The sequence below is a fragment of the Oncorhynchus kisutch genome, linkage group LG6 (genome assembly GCF_002021735.2).
Source record: "Oncorhynchus kisutch isolate 150728-3 linkage group LG6, Okis_V2, whole genome shotgun sequence".
NCBI classification, from domain to species: domain Eukaryota; kingdom Metazoa; phylum Chordata; class Actinopteri; order Salmoniformes; family Salmonidae; genus Oncorhynchus; species Oncorhynchus kisutch.
Genome location: NC_034179.2, coordinates 83697387 through 83720733, shown reverse-complemented (window position 1 = coordinate 83720733; position 23347 = coordinate 83697387). Strand labels below are relative to the sequence as shown.

The following is a 23347-nucleotide window of genomic DNA, read 5'->3' as shown; positions in this document are numbered from 1 at the left end:
TGCTCTGGTTCCTCATTCCATCACATTTGGAATCCCCATAAACTAAGACATAGCTTCAAGATTCCCCCTGTCCCTTTCAAAGACTCAAAGCCAATGTTATTCTTGCTCCTGCGAAAGTCTGTTACCTTATACAATTCTCACTTCCTCATTCTCCAACTCACATTTCTAATATCTCTCATCATTTTCTTCCTATCCAACTGAATAAAAAGAAGAAACTATACTATTAAACAAAGATCAATTATATAAAGAATGATAAAGCACTTTGGAACACCTTAAATGAAATTTTGGGCAAAAAGGCAAACTCAGCTCCATCATTCATTGAATCAGATGGCTCATTCATCACAAAAACCACTGATATAGCCAATTACTTTAATCATTTTTTCCAAATTACAAACACTGATACTCTACATCCAAGTATAACTGTTACGGTTTTCTTCCGTAGAAAGAGAGTCGGACCAAAATGCAGCGTGGTTAATTCGATACATGTTTAATGAAGAATAAACACTAACAATACAAAACAATAAACGGACCGTGAAAACCTATACAGCCTATCTGGTGAACACAGAACACTGAGACAGGAACAATCACCCACGAAACACTCAAAGAATATGGCTGCCTAAATATGGTTCCCAATCAGAGACAACGAGAATCACCTGCCTCTGATTGAGAACCGCCTCAGGCAACCATAGACTTTGCTAGAACACCCCACTAAAGCACAATCCCAAAACCTACGAAAAACCCCCATACATAAACACAACACAAAATAAACCCATGTCACACCCTGGCCTGACCAAATAAATAAATAAAACACAAAATACTAAGACCAGGGCGTGACAATAACTGATCAAATTATGAACAAACATTGTAATTTTGAAATCCATAAAGTTAGTGTGGAAGAGGTGAAAAATGTAGGTCTATCCAAGAATAGTAAAGCCCCCTTTACTGGCTCAAATAGCTGACCAATCAGCCTGTTTGACCGGATACGATGCTATTTTACTGTAAACAAACTGTCAGACTTTCAACATGCCTATAAGGAAGGCATTCAACAAGCACGTCACTTACACAGATGACTCCTGTTTGGCTCAGAGAAATTGATAATAAAAATATTGTAGGAGCTATTTTGTTAGATTTCACTGCGGCTTTTGACAGTCTGCTGCTGGAAAAACTTGTATTATCGCTTTACTCCCCCTGCTATATTGTGGATAAAGAGTTACCTGTCTAACAGAAAACAGAGTTTTTTTTTTAAATGGAAGCCTCTCCAACATAATCCAGGTAAAATCAGGAATTCCCCTGGGCAGCTGTCTAGGCCCCTTACTTTTTTCAATCTTTACCAATGACAGGCTTTGATTAAAGCCAGTGTATCTATGTATGTGGATGACTCACACTATACACGTCAGCTACTACAGCGAGTGAAATCACTGCAACACTTAAAGAGATGCAGTTAGTTTCAGAATGGGCAGCAAGGAATAAGTTAGTCCTAAATATTTCAAAAACTAAAAGCATTGTATTTGGGACAAATAATTCATTAAATCTCGTAATAAATAATGTGGAAATTGAACAAAGTTGGTGACAAAACTTCTTCAGTAACCCTGGATTGTAAAATGTCATGGTCAAAACAACAGTAGCTACGATGGGGAGAAGTCTGTCAATAATGAAGTGCTGCTCTGCATTCACTATCAACAAGGCAGGTTCTAGTTTTGTCACACCTGGACTACCGTTCAGTCATGTAATCAGGTGCTACAAAGAGGGACCTCGGAAAATTACAATTTGCTCAGAACAGGACATTACATGTACACGGAGCGCTAACATTAATAATATGCATGTAAATCTCTGCATGGCTCAAAGTGGAGAACAGATTGACTTTATCACTACTTGTTGTTGGAAGTGTTGACATGCTGAATGCACCGAGGTGTCTGTTTAAACTACTTACACACAGCTCGGACATCCATGCATACCCCACAAGTTTATTCCCAATCCCCTAGTCAAGAACAAACTATGGGAGGCGCATAGTACTACATAGAGCCATGACTAAAGTACATGGAACTCTATTCCACATCAGGTAACTGATGCAAGCAGTAGAATAAGATTACAACAAAAAATATATAAAAATCACCTTATGGAACAGCGGGGACTGGGAAGACACGCATGCACAATACACACACACGTACATTGTAATATTGTTGTATGGTGGTTTTATACATGTTGTATTGTAGATATGTAGTGGTGTAATAATGTTTGTACTGTTTTATCTTTTGTTTTATGTGTGATTTAAATACCTTAATGTGTTTGGACCCCAGGAAGAGTAGCTGCTCCCTTGGCAGCAGCTTATGGGGATCCCTAATAAATAACAATACAAAGAGAAAGTGTTTGAACTGGAATTTCAAGTGATAGAACAAGATGTAACTGCAATACTTGGAAGATCAGCTTGTCTGCAAATTGGCTTAATACAGAGGATATTCAAGCTTGAACAAAGGACAGAGACTGACATTTTGAGTGAATATGAAGATGAATTCACAGGACTTGGATGTGTTCCAGGAGTTCATCACATACAAATAGACCCAGATGTCTCACCAATGGTTCACTCACCCAGAAAGGTACCTGTAGCACTAAAATAAAAACTTGAAAAGGAACTGAACCGCATGGAAAAGATGTTGTCGCCAGGCAAACTGAGCCTTCTGAAAGAACAAACAGCTTGGTTACAATCGTGAAGCCAAACAAAATATGGGGATGCATGGACCAACAGGATCTTAAAGCCATCAAGAGAGAACATTATCTTTTAAGTACCATTGAAGAGGAAGTTGCTGAAATGCCCAACACTAACATATTTTCAGTGGTTGATGCAAACCAAGGATTCTGGAAAATCCAACTGGATGAAGAGAGCTCCTGAATACACATCAATACGCCGTTTGGGAGGTATTCATTCACAACACTGCTCTTCTGAATCGCATCCGCTCCAGAGGTGCCTCGCGCAGAATTCAGAAGGTCTGAAAGGTGTCATAAACATCATGGATGACTTGTTTTGGGTGATGACACAAAGCAGCACCCCCGGAGACTGAGATAGCTACTAGACAGATTGAGAAGCATCAACTTGAAATTGAATACGGACAAGTGCAAAATCAGAATGACAGAAATTCTCTACATTGACATGTGTTCAGCAAAGAAGACTTGAAACCAGCCTCCAAAAAGGTCAGATCAACACAAGAAAGGCCAGGGAATGAGGACAAAGCAGCGCTTCAGAGGTTCATGATGTTGCAGTATATTACAAGGTTCATCCCAAATCTCTGAGATGTCAACGCACCACTGAGACAACTGCTGGAAGGAGACATTCAGTGGGACTGGGAGTCTGCACAGAAACAGAGCTTCAAAAGCATGAAAACAATTCAAATCAAATCAAATGTGTCACATGCGCCGAATACAAAAGTTACCTTACAGTGAAATGCTTACTCAGAAGCCCTTAACCAACAATGCAGTTAAGAATAATGTGTTAATTAAAAAAAATAGAAAATGAAAGTTACAAATAATTAAAGAGCAGCAGTAAAATAACAGTAGGGAGGCTATATACAGAGGCTACCCGTACACAGTCAATGTGCGGGGACACCGGTTAGTCGAGGTAATATGTACATGTAGGTAGAGTTAAAGTGACTATGAATATATAATAAACAGAGTAGCAGCAGCGTAAATGAGGGAGGGGCAATGCAAATAGCCATTTGATTAGCTTGTCAGCAATGCACCAGTGTTAAAGTACTACGATGTTAAAAACAAACAGACTATCTTTGGATGCAAGATCAGAAGGCTTGGGAGCTGTGATCCTGCAAGATGGTCAGCCAATCGCTTACGGGTCAAGATCCGTCACAGACTGTCAAAAGAGATACGCTCAAATTGAAAAAGATCTAACGCCGATAGTGTATGGCTGCAAGAAGTTTTATCAATACCTGTATGGAAAACAGATCCAGGTGGAGTCAGACCACAAACCCTTGGAAACAATCTTCAAGAAGTCGCTCCAGAAAGTACCAGCCAGACTGCAGAGAATGCTGATGAGACTACAGAGATACAGTCTACAAGTGACAGACAAACCAGGAAAGGAGATACACGTGAATGATGCACTGAGCCGAGCATACCTGAAGGATTAGAGAGATAAATTGTTCGATGGTGAGCTGGATGTAAAACTACATCGATCAAAAACCTCCTGTTTCAGAGGAGAAACTGCAGCAATTCAAAACAGCAACAGCAGAAGATGGAGAGTTAAAACTGGTCACAGAAACAGTTTAAAAAGGATGGCCAGACACGAGAGGGAAAGTTGCAAAGAAAATACAGCACCACTGCACCTTCAGAGAGGACTTGAAATACTCAGACGGACTGCTGTTCAAAAGTTCAAACTTGTCCCTCAAAAAATGAGAAGAAATCTGAAAAATCCATGATGCACACATGGGAATGTAAGGAAAGAGGAAGTTCTGTTCTGGCCAGGCATGGCTAAATAGATTGAAGATGGAACAAAATGTGTAGTCTGCACATGTCCCATCCAATGTAAGAGAGAGCTTGGGCCAAAGTTAGAGTAGACCTTTTCCATTACAATGACACAGAATTCCTACTATGTGTGGATTACTACAAAATACCCAGAAATCTCCAAGTTCAGTGGGACAGCAAGTAAACACAATTACAGCACTAAAGTCGATCTTTGCAAGGCATGGGGTGATCAATGTTTTGTGCCCCAACAATGGAAGACCGCTTGTGAGTCAAGAAATGTCTTGTGAGTCAATAGTTTTCTACCAGCTAAGAGTTCAAACATGTCACGTCGAGCCCTAGATTTCCACAGTCAAACGGCCAAGCTGAGAGAGTAGTTCAGACTGAAGAACCTGTTATAAAAGCTATTTTTTGTACCTTTATTTATCTAGGCAAGTCAGTTAAGAACAAAATCTTATTTACAATGATGGCTTGGGAACAGTGGGTTAATCTGCCTTGTTCAGGGGGGAAATGACAGATTTTTACCTTGTTGCAAGATCGAATCCCTGAGCTGACCTTTCGGTTACTGGGCCAACGCTCTAACCACTAGGCTACTTGCCACCCCACATACAGTGCATTTGGAAAATGTTCAGACCCCTTGACATTTTCCACATTTTGTTACATTACAGCCTTATTATAAATTTGATTAATTGTATTTTTCTTCCCATAATGACAAATCGAAAACATGTTTTTAGAAATTCTTGCAAATGTATAAAAAAACTAAAACAGATACCTTATTTACATAACAAATTCAGACCCTTTGTTATGAAATGCGAAATTGAGCTCAGGTGCATCCTGTTTCCATTGATCATCCTTGAGATGTTTCTATAACTGGATTGGAGTCCACCTGTGGGAAATTCAATTGATTGGACATGATTTGGCAATGGCACACACCTGCCTATATATGGTCTCAAGGTTGACAGTGCATGTCAGAGCAAAAACCAAGCCATGAGGTTGAAGGAATTTTCCTTGGAACTCAGAGACAGGATTGTGTCGAGGCACAGGTCTGGGGAAGGGTACCAAAACATTTCTGCAGCATTGAAGGTGCTCAAGAACACAGAGGCCTCCATTCTTAAATGGAAGAAGTTTGGAACCATCAAGACTCTACCTAGACCTGGCCGTCTGGCCAGACTAAGCAATCGGGGGAGGAGGGCCTTGGTCAGGGAGGTGACAAAGAACCTGATGGTCACTCTGAATGAGCTCCAGAGTTCCTCTTTGGAGATGGGTGAACCTTCCAGAAGGACAACCATCTCTGCAGCACTCCACTAATCAGGCCTTTATGGTAGAGTGGCCAGACGGAAGCCACTCCTCATTAAAAGACACATGACAGCCCACTTGGTGTTTGCCAAAAGGAAACTAAAGGACTCAGATCATGAGAAACAAGATTCTCTGGTCTGATGAAACCAAGATGGAACTCTTTGGCCTGAATGCCAAGTGTCACGTCTGATGGAAACCTGCCACCATCTCTACGGTGAAGCATGGTGGTGGCAGCATCATGCTGTGGGGATGTTTTTCAGCAGCAGGGACTGGGAGACTAGTCAAGGTCGAGGAAAAGATGAACGGAGCAATGTAGAGAGAGATCCTTGATGAAAACCTGCTCCGGAGCGCTCAGGACCTCAGACTAGGGTGAAGGTTCACCTTGCAAATGGACAAATACACTAAGCACACAGCCAAGACAACGCATGAGTGGCTTCGGGAAAAGCCTCTGAATGTCCTTGAGTGGCCCAGCCAGAGCCTGTACTTGAACCCGATCAAACGTCTCTGGAGAGACCTGAAAATAGCTGTGCAGCGACACTCCCAATCCAACCTGACAGAGCTTGAGAGGATTTGCAGAGAAGAATGGGAGAAACTCCCAAAATACAGGTGTGCCAAGCTTGTGGCTTCATACCCAAGAAGACTCAAGGCTGTAATCACTGACAAAGGTGCTTCAACAAAGTACTGAGTAAATGGTCTGAATACTTAAGTAAATGTGATTTCAGTTTTCATTTAATTTCCAAAAAGATTAGATTTTTTTTCTTTGTCATTATGGGGTATTGTGTTTAGATTGATGAGGAAAAACTGTTGAATCAATTTTAGAACAAGGCTGTTACATAGTGAATACTTAGCTCTCATTGAGTAAAGAAACACCCCTGGATGGAGTAGGTCTCTCACCTGCACACCTACTGATGGGAAGGAGGCTGCAGACAAAGATTTTGAAGTCAGACAGATTATTAAATCCAGGACTCTATCAGCATATCAGGAACAGGCTCACAAGCAGACAACAGAGACAAAACACTACCTTGACCAAAGCACATGTAAGCGTTTGGTCATGAAGGCAGGAGAACGCGTCAGGAACAAACAAGACAACAAATGGCAACCAACGATTTTAATTGGAAAACATGACCAGCCAAGGTCATACATAGTACAAACACAAAATAAGAGAATCTACTGAAGGAACCCAGAGACACCTGTTAAAAACACATGAAACAACACACCCAGAGAGACACTCAGAAACCATAATGGACTTACCTTATCCAGTGGAAAGAGAACCTGAAACAAGTGTCAGCCTGGAAGAAAACTACTCATCTGTGTGTTCTCCAACACCAACAACACCAAAACAAACAATGTAAAGCAACAATGTAAACACTGACACACCAGTGAATTCAACTCATTATGAAAGACCTATCAGAATGCCAATTCTGTCAGTGTTTGTAGTTCAAACAGAGACAAACAAACAAAAAACAAAATAGAAGAAAAAATTAAACATTGACAAGACATTAATAATAACAATGTCATGACTATTGTGATGTCTATATTACCAAGGAAAAAAAGCAACGCTTGTTTGCATATTGTTTGCAATGTGAAACACTGAGTTGAAAGAACATTGTTTTGAGAAACAGATGATCCAAAGAAAGGGAGAAGTCATGTATATACTTACCCGTAGTGCCTGAGGGCTGCTCTGTTACTATTTACTACATGTCATCATCTGTACTTTGCACTTCACCAATTACGTCAGATAAACATGGTTATTGTACCCGCATTCCTGTGTGCTAGTATATTACAAAGCCTATTGCTCACATGCCACAAGAAAGCAAAGGTCAGTTATTTCCTTTACAACCTAAACAACGTTAGAAATGGAGAGTAGTATCCAACTTCCACTTAGGGAAGTGTTTTTGTTCCATAATGTCGATCTAATCATCATATGTGTAGGTGTTGTTTTGGCCTTTGTCATCACTAACCAGGTCAGTGTACTCAAATACCAAGATTGACACCTTAACCCTGTTGTGTGGTCCGGAAACTTTTCCCAGGTCAGCCACAAGTAACCAAAGTGAAACCATAAGAGGTGCACAGCACAGCCTGGCATGCAGCTGAGACGGGGAGATTTTAGAGATGCAAACATTTGAAACACAACCTTGTGATATGTTATCATATTAATGTACTGAAGAGTGGCGTTTGAATATGTTGACTTGACCTGGATTTTACTACAGTACTTTTGCACAGAAAGAGAAAGAGGAAGAGAATAGAAAAAGAAAGCAAATTACACACTGACACGTCAGAAAAGTGAATGGACTCACATTGAACAGTGCCAAAACACTATCGGTTCGATTTGGCTTATTGTAGTAGCTGACAAATCATATTTTAAAATCTATTTAGGGGAAAGATGTGAATGACTCATTTTCACTTAAAGGTCAATGTTTATCACGCCCTCGTTTTCTCATTGGTTGTGAGTGGTGTTCCTCTTTCTCTATGAGACTAGTGTGAATAGTAGGAGGGCCATTCCCCTACGTGAAGAGTTATCTATCTTTGTTTTCCTTCAGTCACTCAGGAAAGTACCAGCCCGACCTGCCTCCTGTCCTGGACAGCTACAGAGGAACACAGAGCAGAACACAGACATAAAGACGTCCTCGTTGGATACAGACGCAACACACACACAGCAGTGTTCTGAGGTTTCACAGCAGAGGAAGCCAAGAGGACAAACACACACAGCGGCTCCATCTCTCTCTCTTCCTGCACGCCCTCTGCTGCATCTCAGGGGACTGAGGTTGCTCTACCCGAGCCTCTCCCCCCCCCCCCCCCCCTCCCCACGGCCGGACGTTGCAGATTGATGATGCCACAGCAGTCAATGGATCGCTGTGAGGTTTCAGAGAACTGCCACCATCATAGCCCGGGGGTCCAGGGGAGCCAGCGGCGCCTGGTCAGTGGACTCCTTCTCTGGGTCGGTCTCCTCACCGTCAGCCACGTGGTCTCCATCACCCTACTCGTCATCACCAGGCCACACGCACTGGTAAGACTTCTAACCTGCATAGACACACACACTTACACACTCTCTGGTGTGTGTTAGGGAGGGACATAGTTAGTGAAATCAAGTTGAATTAAATCTGAGATATGTATTGTAGCTCACTTTGTGTAAAAATAAGATGAGATCTTGAAGTTGGATCAATGTTTGTCAATAGAGCGGTGTATTGTAGCTGTGGTAACACCTGCCTGTTGCACCTGTTGAGTACGAGCCTCTGAAGTGGTTTCAGTAGCATCACAGCTGGTGGGGGAAACGCATCACTATGTGTGGTTTAGCACTGGTGCCATCAGAACCCTGTTCTCCAATATGAAAGGGCTGGGTGTGTGCTACTGAATTATCACTGTGTATATCATATTAATACTGTTTCATAAAGCCTAGAGTAGAGCTGAATACAAATGTCTTTCTCAGGCAAAATGTAGTTACTTACAAGTTACTGATAGGACAATCGTCATGATATTTCCCATCTCCCTCCCCCAGCCTCTGCCAGAAATAGTTTCAGCTCCAAAACCCACAGCAGACTCATCTCTGGTAAGCTAACCACAAGACGGGTTTCAACATGTTTCCAACCTCTAAACAAGTTTTGACATGTCCCATGAAAACGATTTGTTCATTTTGCCCCCTCCAAGACAGAGAGTATTTATAACATCATCATCATCATCATATACATGGCCTGCCAATAGGATATACAATAGACCAGGGTTTCCTAAAACTCAGTCCTGGGGTCTCCCTGGGGTACACGTTTTGGTTTTTGCCCTAGTACTACACAGGTGATTCAAATAATCAAGGCTTGATTATTTGAATAAGCTGTGGTGTTAGGGCAAAAACCAAAATGTGTACCTGTGGGAGGACCCCGGACCAAGTTTTGGAAACCCGGCAATAGATAATTTTGAATGCATCTTGGAAGGGACCTGAGCCTAGACTAGGCCATACCTCGTCAGTCTCGCTTTCTCTGTCTGACTTATCATCCTCCAGGCTCTCAGACAGTAGAGGGCTCAACCACCAGCCTCGTCGCACTGCAGGGAAAGGTGACATGTCATAACATCACATCCACATGCAGGGAAATGCCACTGTGCAGATTTTCCTTCTCTGAAATCAGATTTCAATCTCTGTTTTTCGATCATGAACGTGTGGCATACTCCATTAGTAAGTGTTAATGGAGGCAACTAGTTGAAATTCATTCCTAAATGTGATAGGCATGCAACATCTAGCCCAAATCCAGACACCTTTATTATTATTTCATGTATCAATAAGCCGGTTCTCAGGGCATTCCATAGAGCTTGTGAGGAATCGCCCGACCCGTTGTGGTACATGTTTTAGCAGCATGTGTCCCGTGTTGATGGTATCCGTAATCGTTTCTGATGGAAACGTTGTGGTACATGTTTTAGCAACATGTGTCCCGTGTTGGATGGTATCCGTAATCGTTTCTGATGTAAACGTTGTGGTACATGTTTTAGCAGCATGTGTTGGATGGTATCCGTAATAGTTTCTGATGGAAACGTTGTGGTACATGTTTTAACAGCATGTGTCCCGTGTTGGATGGTATCCGTAATAGTTTCTGATGGAAACGTTGTGGTACATGTTTTAACAGCATGTGTCCCGTGTTGGATGGTATCCGTAATCGTTTCTGATGTAAACGTTGTGGTACATGTTTTAGCAGCATGTGTCCCGTGTTGGATGGTATCCGTAATCGTTTCTGATGGAAACGTTGTGGTACATGTTTTAGCAGCATGTGTCCCTTGTTGGATGGTATCCGTAATCGTTTCTGATGGAAACGTTGTGGTACATGTTTTAGCAGCATGTGTCCCGTTTTGGATGGTATCCGTAATCGTTTCTGATGGAAACGTTGTGGTACATGTTTTAGCAACATGTGTCCCGTGTTGGATGGTATCCGTAATCGTTTCTGATGGAAACGTTGTGGTACATGTTTTAGCAGCATGTGTCCCGTGTTGGATGGTATCCGTAATCGTTTCTGATGGAAACGTTGTGGTACATGTTTTAAAATCAAATCAAATCAAATCAAATTTATTTGTCACATACACATGGTTAGCAGATGTTAATGCGAGTGTAGCGAAATGCTTGTGCTTCTAGTTCCGACAATGCAGTAATAACGAACAAGTAATCTAACTAACAATTCCAAAAAAAACTACTGTCTTATACGCAGTGTAAGGGGATAAAGAATATGTACATAAGGATATATGAATGAGTGATGGTACAGAGCAGCATAGGCAAGATACAGTAGATGATATCGAGTACAGTATATACATATGAGATGAGTATGTAAACCAAGTGGCATAGTTAAAGTGGCTAGTGATACATGTATTACATAAGGATGCAGTCGATGATATAGAGTACAGTATCTACGTATGCATATGAGATGAATAATGTAGGGTAAGTAACATTATATAAGGTAGCATTGTTTAAAGTGGCTAGTGATATATTTACATCATTTCCCATCAATTCCCATGATTAAAGTGGCTGGAGTAGAGTCAGTGGCATTGACAGTGTGTTGGCAGTAGCCACTCAATGTTAGTGGTGGCTGTTTAACAGTCTGATGGCCTTGAGATAGAAGCTGTTTTTCAGTCTCTCGGTCCCAGCTTTGATGCACCTGTACTGACCTCGCCTTCTGGATGACAGCGGGGTGAACAGGCAGTGGCTCGGGTGGTTGATGTCCTTGATGATCTTTATGGCCTTCCTGTAGCATCGGGTGGTGTAGGTGTCCTGGAGGGCAGGTAGTTTGCCCCCGGTGATGCGTTGTGCAGACCTCACTACCCTCTGGGGAGCCTTACGGTTGAGGGCGGTGCAGTTGCCATACCAGGCGGTGATACAGCCCGCCAGGATGCTCTCGATTGTGCATCTGTAGAAGTTTGTGAGTGCTTTTGGTGACAAGCCGAATTTCTTCAGCCTCCTGAGGTTGAAGAGGCGCTGTTGCGCCTTCTTCACGATGCTGTCTGTGTGAGTGGACCAATTCAGTTTGTCTGTGATGTGTATGCCGAGGAACTTAAAACTTGCTACCCTCTCCACTACTGTTCCATCGATGTGGATGGGGGGGTGTTCCCTCTGCTGTTTCCTGAAGTCCACAATCATCTCCTTAGTTTTGTTGACGTTGAGTGTGAGGTTATTTTCCTGACACCACACTCCGAGGGCCCTCACCTCCTCCCTGTAGGCCGTCTCGTCGTTGTTGGTAATCAAGCCTACCACTGTTGTGTCGTCCGCAAACTTGATGATTGAGTTGGAGGCGTGCGTGGCCACGCAGTCGTGGGTGAACAGGGAGTACAGGAGAGGGCTCAGAACGCACCCTTGTGGGGCCCCAGTGTTGAGGATCAGCGGGGAGGAGATGTTGTTGCCTACCCTCACCACCTGGGGGCGGCCCGTCAGGAAGTCCAGTACCCAGTTGCACAGGGCGGGGTCGAGACCCAGGGTCTCGAGCTTGATGACGAGCTTGGAGGGTACTATGGTGTTGAATGCCGAGCTGTAGTCGATGAACAGCATTCTCACATAGGTATTCCTCTTGTCCAGATGGGTTAGGGCAGTGTGCAGTGTGGTTGAGATTGCATCGTCTGTGGACCTATTTGGGCGGTAAGCAAATTGGAGTGGGTCAAGGGTGTCAGGTAGGGTGGAGGTGATATGGTCCTTGACTAGTCTCTCAAAGCACTTCATGATGACGGATGTGAGTGCTACGGGGCGGTAGTCGTTTAGCTCAGTTACCTTAGCTTTCTTGGGAACAGGAACAATGGTGGCCCTCTTGAAGCATGTGGGAACAGCAGACTGGTATAGGGATTGGTTGAATATGTCCGTAAACACACCGGCCAGCTGGTCTGCGCATGCTCTGAGGGCGCGGCTGGGGATGCCGTCTGGGCCTGCAGCCTTGCGAGGGTTAACACGTTTAAATGTCTTACTCACTTCGGCTGCAGTGAAGGAGAGACCGCATGTTTTCGTTGCAGGCCGTGTCAGTGGCACTGTATTGTCCTCAAAGCGGGCAAAAAAGTTGTTTAGTCTGCCTGGGAGCAAGACATCCTGGTCCGTGACTGGGCTGGGTTTCTTCCTGTAGTCCGTGATTGACTGTAGACCCTGCCACATGCCTCTTGTGTCTGAGCCGTTGAATTGAGATTCTACTTTGTCTCTGTACTGGCGCTTAGCTTGTTTGATAGCCTTGCGGAGGGAATAGCTGCACTGTTTGTATTCAGTCATGTTACCAGACACCTTGCCCTGATTAAAAGCAGTGGTTCGTGCCTTCAGTTCCACACGAATGCTGCCATCAATCCACGGTTTCTGGTTGGGGAATGTTTTAATCGTTGCTATGGGAACGACATCTTCAACGCACGTTCTAATGAACTCGCACACCGAATCAGCGTATTCGTCAATGTTGTTGGCTGACGCAATACGAAACATCTCCCAGTCCACGTGATGGAAGCAGTCTTGGAGTGTGGAGTCAGCTTGGTCGGACCAGCGTTGGACAGACCTCAGCGTGGGAGCTTCTTGTTTTAGTTTCTGTCTGTAGGCAGGGATCAACAAAATGGAGTCGTGGTCAGCTTTTCCGAAAGGGGGGCGGGGCAGGGCCTTATATGCGTCGCGGAAGTTAGAGTAACAATGATCCAGGGTCTTTCCACCCCTGGTTGCGCAATCGATATGCTGATAAAATTTAGGGAGTCTTGTTTTCAGATTAGCCTTGTTAAAATCCCCAGCTACAATGAATGCAGCCTCCGGATAAATCGTTTCCAGTTTGCAGAGAGTTAAATAAAGTTCGTTCAGAGCCATCGATGTGTCTGCTTGGGGGGGGATATATACGGCTGTGATTATAATCGAAGAGAATTCTCTTGGTAGATAATGCGGTCTACATTTGATTGTGAGGAATTCTAAATCAGGTGAACAGAAGGATTTGAGTTCCTGTATGTTTCTTTCATCACACCATGTCACGTTGGCCATAAGGCATATGCCCCCGCCCCTCTTCTTACCAGAAAGATGTTCGTTTCTGTCCGCGCGATGCGTGGAGAAACCCGCAACATGTGTCCCGTGTTGGATGGTATCCGTAATCGTTTCTGATGGAAACGTTGTGGTACATGTTTTAGCAGCATGTGTCCCGTGTTAGATGGTATCCGTAATCGTTTCTGATGTAAACGTTGTGGTACATGTTTTAGCAGCATGTGTTGGATGGTATCCGTAATAGTTTCTGATGGAAACGTTGTGGTACATGTTTTAACAGCATGTGTCCCGTGTTGGATGGTATCCGTAATAGTTTCTGATGGAAACGTTGTGGTACATGTTTTAACAGCATGTGTCCCGTGTTGGATGGTATCCGTAATCGTTTCTGATGTAAACGTTGTGGTACATGTTTTAGCAGCATGTGTCCCGTGTTGGATGGTATCCGTAATCGTTTCTGATGGAAACGTTGTGGTACATGTTTTAGCAGCATGTGTCCCTTGTTGGATGGTATCCGTAATCGTTTCTGATGGAAACGTTGTGGTACATGTTTTAGCAGCATGTGTCCCGTTTTGGATGGTATCCGTAATCGTTTCTGATGGAAACGTTGTGGTACATGTTTTAGCAGCATGTGTCCCGTGTTGGATGGTATCCGTAATCGTTTCTGATGTAAACGTTGTGGTACATGTTTTAGCAGCATGTGGCCCGTGTTGGATGGTATCCGTAATAGTTTCTGATGGAAACGTTGTGGTACATGTTTTAGCAGCATGTGGCCCGTGTTGGATGGTATCCGTAATCGTTTCTGATGAAAACGTTGTTGTTTGCGTCACTGAGCAGTGCACAAGAAAGTATTATATCCATTCGTTTGATGCTAACCTCATCCCCTCCAATTTAATTAAAAGATGGATTCCCCAACTGAGCACTCACATGGCACACTCTCGCTTCTAGACAGGTAAACAGAATGTCAGCAATCAGACAATAAAATGTCACTTAAGGCCCCCAAAAGGGTAGGGCCAGCTCTGACTGCATGTGTGGATATGGGTGTGGGTATGCAGACCTGCGAGCCACTGCAGCCCATCATGATGAGGTCAGATAGTGTGTGGCCCCCTTCCCCATCAAAGTTGCACATCCCTGCCCTATATGGAACATTACTGTTAAAATAACTGTACTTACTGTTATATCTGTATAAGTGACAGCAAACTCTGTAGGGATATGTAACATCTAGACATAAGTAATATAATAACTACAGGTTCTGCTATGCCCATTGTACGGAAACAGTAGAAAGGCATATATAACATTTTTAAAAGGTTACTAAGCTTATTAAGCTTAGAGGTTTAGGTTTGCTTGTTGGACACTATAAATAAACAGTAAATAGTTCACTGAAATATAAAACGCACAACAGAATAAACAATCACCTTAATGGAGGTCTGAGTCACTTTACTGGTTGCTCTCCCAATGCCTCTCACAGAATAGTCTGCAGCCAACTAAAAAATGAATCCACTATTGCAGTGGCAGCACAGAACAATAGAACATTTTTAATATTGTCACACATACAGTACCAGTCAAATGTTTGGACATATCTACTCATTCCAGGGTTATTGTTAATTTTGGCTATTTTCTACATTGTAGAATAATAGTGAAGACATCAAAACTATGAAATGACACATATGGAATCATGTAGTAACCAAAAAAGTATCAAAATATATTTTAGATTTTAGATTCTTCAAAGCAGCCACCCTTTGCCTTGATGACAGCTTTGCACACTCTTGGCATTCTCTCAACCAGCTTCATGAGGTAGCCACCTGGAATGCATTTCAATTAACAGGTGTGCCTTGTTAAAAGTTCATCTGTGGAATTTCTTTCCTTCTTGATGCTTTTGAGCCAATCAATCAGTTGTGTTGTGACAAGGAAAGGAAGATATACAGGAGATAGTGCTATTTGGTAAAAGACCAAGTCCATATTATGGCAAGAACAGCTCAAATAAGCAAAGAGAAATGACAGTCCATCATTACGTTAAGACATGAAGGTCAGTCAATGCAGAACATTTCAATAACTTTAAGCATTTCTTAAAGTGCAGTCTCAAAAACCATCAAGCGCTATGATGAAACTGGCTCTCATGAGGATCGCCACAGGAAAGGAACACCCAGAGTTACCTCTTATGCAGAGGATAAGTTCATTAGAGTTACCAGCCTCAGAAATTGCAGCCCAAATAAATGCTTCACAGAATTCAAGTAACAGACACATCAACTGTTCAGAGGAGACTGTGTGAATCAAGCCTTCATTGTCAAATTGCTGCAAAGAAACCACTACTAAAGGACACCAATAATAAGAAGAGACTTGCTTGGGCCAAGAAACACGAGCAATGAACATTAGACCGGTGGAAATCTGTCCTTTGGTCTGATGACTCCAAAATTGAGATTTTTGGTTCCAACTGCCATGTATTTGTGAGATGCAGAGTATATGAAAGGATGATCTCCGCATGTGTTGTTCCCACCATGAAGCATGGAGGAGGAAGTGTGATGGTGTTGGGGTGCTTGCAGGTGACACTGTCAGTGATTTATTTCGAATTCAAGGCACACTTAACCTGCATGGCTACCACAGCAATCTGCAGCAATATGCCATCCCATCTTGTTTGCGCTTAGCGGGACTATCATGTGTTTTTCAACAGGACAATGACCCAACACACCTCCAGGCTGTGTAAGGACCATTTGACCAAGAAGGAGAGTGATGGAGTGCTGCATCAGATGACCAGGCCTCCAAAATCACCCGACCTCAACCCAATTGAGATGGTTTGGGATGAGTCGGATCGCAGAGTGAAGGAAAAGCAGCCAACAAGTGCTCAGCATATGTGGGATCTCCTTGGAAAAACATTCCAGGTGAAGCTGGTTGAGAGAATGCCAAGAGTGTGCAAAGCTGTCATCAAGGCAAAGGGTGGCTACTTTGAAGAATCTCAAATCTCAAATATATTTAGATTTGTTTAACACTTTTTTGGTTACTACATGATTCCACATATTCCATATTTTATAGTGTTGATGTCATCAGCATTATTCTTCTATGTAGAAAATAGTCAACCCTTGAATGAGTAGGTGTGTCCAAACCTTTGACTGGTACTGTATATCAGCATTGATACAGATAATGTAACAAACATACCTTCAGAGCACATTTGACCTCACCCCAAACTCTTCTTTTAAAAAATCAGCATTGTTCTCAAAATGGTTTCCCTCAAACATTAACTTGCTCAGCATCAATACAGTACAACATCTCCAAATTCTCTTCAGGGACAAAAAGCCCTCTTGAACAAATACCAAAACTGGTGGATAAATTAAGATAGAAGAAGAATGAGAGTGAACTATGGTACAATGGCGTTCGCAACAATTTGATGTGATGTGCATTCCGCCAGCTACTGTGCAGGTGAATAATAAGGATCCCCAAAAATGAAATAATGTGGGTAAAAATAAATCAAATATCTTACAATCTATCAAAAAATAAGTTAACTAAACAAAATCAACCTGCTTTTCTGTAAAAAAAATAATAAATCCAATCAGGTCCCTACACAGGCTATAAAGACCCTTGTGAGGGCGGGACATTTACTAGCAACAATAGTCCTTGCAGTGCTTCTGCCAAGTCTTGGAGCCCCAAAAACTTCTCAGCTGCAGATATAATGATGTCCACCTTCTTGGACTTCTTAGACACTTAGTCACTGTGGCTATAAATGCCACAAAAATCCACTTTCTTCACAATGAGTGTATCCAGATCACTCAATTGACTTAAAACACTAGCAACTGGTTGGAATGCATCCACCTCCATATCTTCAACACTGTGGCCTCTTACTCCTTCAACTCTCTTCACTGCCTCCACATAGGAGATCCACATAAGAAATCTGCTGCCAGCCCTGATTCTTGGAACCTCAACCTCTTTCACCCTAACAGGGCACTCAAGGAAGTCCGGAGAATGATCCCCACCACAGTTGCAACACTTTCCATTGACAGATTCTTCAATACTATACTTCTCCCATCTGCAAACATTTGACACGTAACCATGTCCTTTACAAATTCCACACTGTAATGGTTTGGACACAAATGCTCTCACCACGTAGCTCACATACTGTATCCAATCTTCACATATTCAGGTAGAGTCTCCTCAAACAACAATTTCGATAGGCTTTTCTCCTTCCTTCCATTTACCATATGGGTCAGGTGACGTGCACTGACCACTCCTGGGATTTTCTGACTAAGGTACTCATGCACAGACTCCAGCTATAACTCCTTTGGCAGGCATTTATTCTGTTCTTCATCAACACAAACAAGGCCACATCTAGTCACCTTGATTGAATTCACCTTTCCCACTGCTTTCTTCACAGTCCTCGATATTACTAATGGATATTACTAATGGATATTACTAATGGATTTCCCAAATGAATCTCCTTGTCCAAAAAACTCAGTTCAATAAGAAATGCATTATTGGACCGGTCATTGTCTTCTACTACAACTTTTGCTAATTTTGTTCCATTCTTTGATTTCACAATTTCCATTCATTGTCACGCACTTCACTTGCCGCACTTTCAGATTCAAGCACAGTCGCCATTTCCTCCACTCAAGCCATTTACTATTGACACCAATGCAATGGCAGCTTAGGCTGGTCTGGTCTACTTAGTTCATTGACTTTCATCAACCCATGCCCCCATGCCCCCATGCCCAGCAAGTTGGGTGTTTCACTTCCTCTTCGGTCTCTGCAGATACTGAGGGTTGCTTTTATACTTTCGTGCCTGTGCTTCCCTAAATAGAGTCCCCAGGGGAACATAGACAACAGCTGTAGTTCGTACCCTGTCACAGATAAAAAGGATCGTTTGAAGATCATACTTTGTTCCAGGGTTGGGGTTAATTATATTTAAATTCCAGTCAATTCAGGAAGTACACTGAAATTCAAATTCCAGTTTCAATTATCTTCAGTGCTTTTCAATGAGGAAAATTACTTTTGAATTGACTGGAATTGAAATGGAATTGACCACAACACTTCTTTGTTTTACTGTTAGGATTTGCTTCGTGTTGCTTGGATGCCCACCATTACTTCAATGAGTAGAGAGATCAGTGACTAATGATGAGTTATTTCTGTCTTCACAGAGCATACCCCTGGAGCCACAAAGAGTGCCATGGCAAATGCTCACCTTTGAACCCACAAGTATAGACGGTGAGAGTTCTTAGGAAGTTCAGTCTCTTTGAATTTTTAGATATAGTCACAATTCATTTATATTCCAATTCTAGCCACATTACTGATGCCAGTTTTCAATTTATCATTCACAGATAATGATGTTTCGGTGGCGAGAAGTGGGATCAAGTGGAAGACGCAGTCCAAGGCAAATAATTTTGTCTCCCTAAAGGGCGGATCCCTGACCATCAACCAGGATGGTTGTTACTTCCTGTATCTTCAGGTGACTCTGGAGACACCAGAGGTGTCTGGACAGCACATAGTGAGAGTGAACAAGCCCAACAGTGTCCTGCTGGAAGTAAGGATGACCAACACCTCCCTCAGCACAGGGTTCCTGGGCAGGGCTGTGGATCTAGCAGCCTCTGACACCCTCACAGTCACTGTCTCCCCGGGTGCCAGGATCAACACCAGCTACACCGCCACATACCTGGGCATCATAGGTCCAAAATTATATCTGTAGATTCTATTGGATATAGACACTCCTGTCTTCATAGACACATGCTGGGGGCTAGATCTGGGAGTCATTTGGTAGGGGTTGATTGAATAGATCCTGGGGATCTGGAGTTAACTGGGATCAACCCATCATCCCACCACCTGTCAGAGAGATGGAGTAGTGGGGAAGATCATGTGGGAGACACGGTATATTTGACTGAAACTGATTCAGTCCGACTCCCTGCTCATCACAGAAGATTATTCCACTCCTTTATCCTCTACCTAGCCTTCCAACTGGTTTTGAGCTGCAAAGATTATCTTTCCATAATTCTACTGATTTTTTAATTAGATGTTTATTAACCGTTATTTAACTAGGCAAGTCAGTTAAGAACAAATTCTTATTTTCAATGAGGGCCAACCAAAATGCAAAAGGCCTCCTGCAGGGAAGGGGGTTTAAAAATGTTATATAATAATGCATCTTGTAATGTTGGAAAAATATGTTTAAGAGTATTGGTCATCATGGGTTATGGGTTGTACTGTTACTTTAGCATGTTTCTCTCTTGCATGAAGTAGCACTGTTTTTATCGCTCGGGATTATAGTTGGTATGTTTTTCCGGTAAATGTTGTTTTTTAAGCTTTGAATGAGGGGATTTTCTTATCAAGTCATGTGCACAGGGTTGTTGAGAGAATGCACAGTATCAACATATCTTTAATGTTTACTTTAATATTTGTGTATTGCTTTGTATTTAAAATATTTCTTTTTTACCTATTTATGTCTTATTACAATATTATCTTATTATTATTTTCTTCTTATTTATTTTCTATATCTATTTTGAAGGACATGTTGAGTATGTTGTAGGATGAGATGTAGAGATAATCAATGAATGTATGTCACTCACCAGGTTTCCATTCAATCGTTTTATGCGAGTAAAGTATGTCAGGTAAAACATTTAATGACAGGCCTGATGGAAACAAAAAATGTTTCGGTAAACCTTCCAAATGTAGACAAAACAAAGTACGCTTTACAAGGTGGGATCTTTTTGTGTCTGTAAAACATCTTCATGCCCAAATATTGATGTAATAACCATCATATCGAAGGAAACTTGGAGTCACGCCACTACGACTCGGGAAAGCATGCAGTTTATTGGCTACAGATTAAATACATTATGATGAACTTTTCAATAACTTTTCAATAAATATCGAGGGTCTTCTTCTGGCGATGATGATCGATTCTTGGCTGCCTTTTGACAAATACAAATAATATTGCTCTTATCCAATAATCGCATTATGTTGGTATCTCAAATCAAATGTATTTATATAGCCCTTCTTACATCAGCTGATATCTCAAAGTGCTGTACAGAAACCCAGCCTAAAACCCCAAACAGCAAGCAATGCAGATGTAGAAGCATGGTGGCTAGGAAAAACTCCCTAGAAAGGTCAAAACCTAGGAAGAAACCTAGAGAGGAACCAGGCTATGAGGGGTGGCCAGTCCTCTTCTGGCTGTGCTGGGTGGAGATTATAACAGAATATGGCCAAGATGTTCAAATGTTCATAAATAATAATAATCACAGTAGTTGTCGAGGGTGCAACAAGTCAGCACCTCAGGAGTAAATGTCAGTTGGCTTTTCATAGCCGATCATTAAGAGTATCTCTACGACTCCTGCTGTCTCTAGAGAGTTGAAAACAGCAGGTCTGGGACAAGTAGCACGTCCGGTGAACAGGTCAGGGTTCCATAGCCGCAGGCAGAACAGTTGAAACTGGAGCAGCAGCACGGCCAGGTGGACTGGGGTCAGCAAGGAGTCATCATGCCAGGTACTCCTGTCCTAGGCATGGTCCCAGGGCTCAGGTCCCCCGAGAGAGAGAAAGAAAGAGAGAAAGAGAGAATTAGAGAGAGCATACTTAAATTCGCACAGGACACCCGATAAGACAGGAGAAGTACTCCAGATATAACAGACTGACCCTAGGCCCCCTAGACACATAAACTACTGCAGCATAAATACTGGAGGCTGAGACAGGAGGGGTCAGGAGACACTGTGGCCCCATCCGATGATACCCCCGGACAGGGCCAAACAGGCAGGATATAATCCCACCCACTTTGCCAAAGCACATAAAAAAGTATGTTTGATGGAAACATCCCTGGCGGGGGAATGCACATATTGTTTTAGCAGATTTTAGAATATTAGCATGAAAATCGAACGCAAATTGGATGGAAACCTACTTTATAGCGTCAAATAAACTAGGATAAAATGTACATTGTTACTAATTCCACAAGTGAAGTTCCCGCTGGGAAACATGAATGTAATCTATTACAGTGCCTTGCGAAAGTATTCGGCCCCCTTGAACTTTGCGACCTTTTGCCACATTTCAGGCTTCAAACATAAAGATATAAAACTGTATTTTTTTGTGAAGAATCAACAACAAGTGGGACACAATCATGAAGTGGAACGACATTTATTGGATATTTCAAACTTTTTTAACAAATCAAAAACTGAAAAATTGGGCGTGCAAAATTATTCAGCCCCTTTACTTTCAGTGCAGCAAACTCTCTCCAGAAGTTCAGTGAGGATCTCTGAATGATCCAATGTTGACCTAAATGACTAATGATGATAAATACAATCCACCTGTGTGTAATCAAGTCTCTGTATAAATGCACCTGCACTGTGATAGTCTCAGAGGTCCGTTAAAAGCGCAGAGAGCATCATGAAGAACAAGGAACACACCAGGCAGGTCCGAGATACTGTTGTGAAGACGTTTAAAGCCGGATTTGGATACAAAAAGATTTCCCAAGCTTTAAACATCACAAGGAGCACTGTGCAAGCGATAATATTGAAATGGAAGGAGTATCAGACCACTGCAAATCTACCAAGACCTGGCCGCCCCTCTAAACTTTCAGCTCATACAAGAAGACTGATCAGAGATGCAGCCAAGAGGCCCATGATCACTCTGGATGAACTGCAGAGATCTACAGCTGAGGTGGGAGACTCTGTCCATAGGACAACAATCAGTCGTATATTGCACAAATCTGGCCTTTATGGAAGAGTGGCAAGAAGAAAGCCATTTCTTAAAGATATCCATAAAAAGTGTTGTTTAAAGTTTGCCACAAGCCACCTGGGAGACACACCAAACATGTGGAAGAAGGTGCTCTGGTCAGATGAAACCAAAATGGAACTTTTTGGCAACAATGCAAAACGTAAAAGTTTGGCGTAAAAGCAACACAGCTCATCACCTAGAACACACCATCCCCACTGTCAAACATGGTGGTGGCAGCATCATGGTTTGGGCCTGCTTTTCTTCAGCAGGGACAGGGAAGATGGTTAAAATTGATGGGAAGATGGATGGAGCCAAATACAGGACCATTCTGGAAGAAAACCTGATGGAGTCTGCAAAAGACCTGAGACTGGGACGGAGATTTGTCTTCCAACAAGACAATGATCCAAAACATAAAGCAAAATCTACAATGGAATGGTTCAAAAATAAACATATCCAGGTGTTAAAATGGTCAAGTCAAAGTCCAGACCTGAATCCAATCGAGAATCTGTGGAAAGAACTGAAAACTGCTGTTCACAAATGCTCTCCATCCAACCTCACTGAGCTCGAGCTGTTTTGCAAGGAGGAATGGGAAAAAATGTCGGTCTCTCGATGTGCAAAACTGATAGAGACATACCCCAAGCGACTTACAGCTGTAATCGCAGCAAAAGGTGGCGCTACAAAGTATTAACTTAAGGGGGCTGAATAATTTTGCACGCCCAATTTTTCAGTTTATGATTTGTTAAAAAAGTTTGAAATATCCAATAAATGTCGTTCCACTTCACGATTGTGTCCCACTTGTTGTTGATTCTTCAGAAAAAAATACAGTTTTATATCTTTATGTTTGAAGCCTGAAATGTGGCAAAAGGTCGCAAAGTTCAAGGGGGCCGAATACTTTCGCAAGGCACTGTATATTAAGAAAGCACTGGATTATTTTTTTCTCCAAACAAATAAATGAAGTAGAATAATTGACTTGTATATGGCTTTTAT

General features: G+C 42.4%; 1 protein-coding gene across 2 annotated transcripts; it reads left to right on the top strand.

Annotated features, from left to right (window-relative positions):
• Nucleotides 1–8260: 8260 nt before the first annotated feature.
• On the top strand, nt 8261–20548 carry LOC116374498 (uncharacterized). 2 transcript variants are annotated; one of them, XM_031828029.1, is made up of 4 exons: nt 8261–8764; nt 9254–9304; nt 18814–18880; nt 18994–20548. In XM_031828029.1, exons 1-4 carry the CDS (start codon nt 8585–8587, stop codon nt 19356–19358), a joined length of 663 nt encoding a protein of 220 aa, XP_031683889.1. In that variant the 5' UTR covers nt 8261–8584; the 3' UTR covers nt 19359–20548. The 2 variants fall into 2 exon arrangements, with proteins under 2 accessions (XP_031683889.1, XP_031683890.1); XM_031828030.1 differs by lacking the exon at nt 9254–9304.
• The last annotated feature ends 2799 nt before the right edge of the window (nt 20549–23347 follow it).

Coding starts and splice junctions, on each gene's coding strand:
- LOC116374498 (XM_031828029.1), top strand. CDS start 8,585: ATGATGCCACAGCAGTCAATGGATCGCTGTGAGGTTTCAGAGAACTGC. Junction 8,765..9,253: donor TCACCAGGCCACACGCACTG/GTAAGACTTCTA, acceptor TCCCTCCCCCAG/CCTCTGCCAGAAATAGTTTC. Junction 9,305..18,813: donor CCACAGCAGACTCATCTCTG/GTAAGCTAACCA, acceptor CTGTCTTCACAG/AGCATACCCCTGGAGCCACA.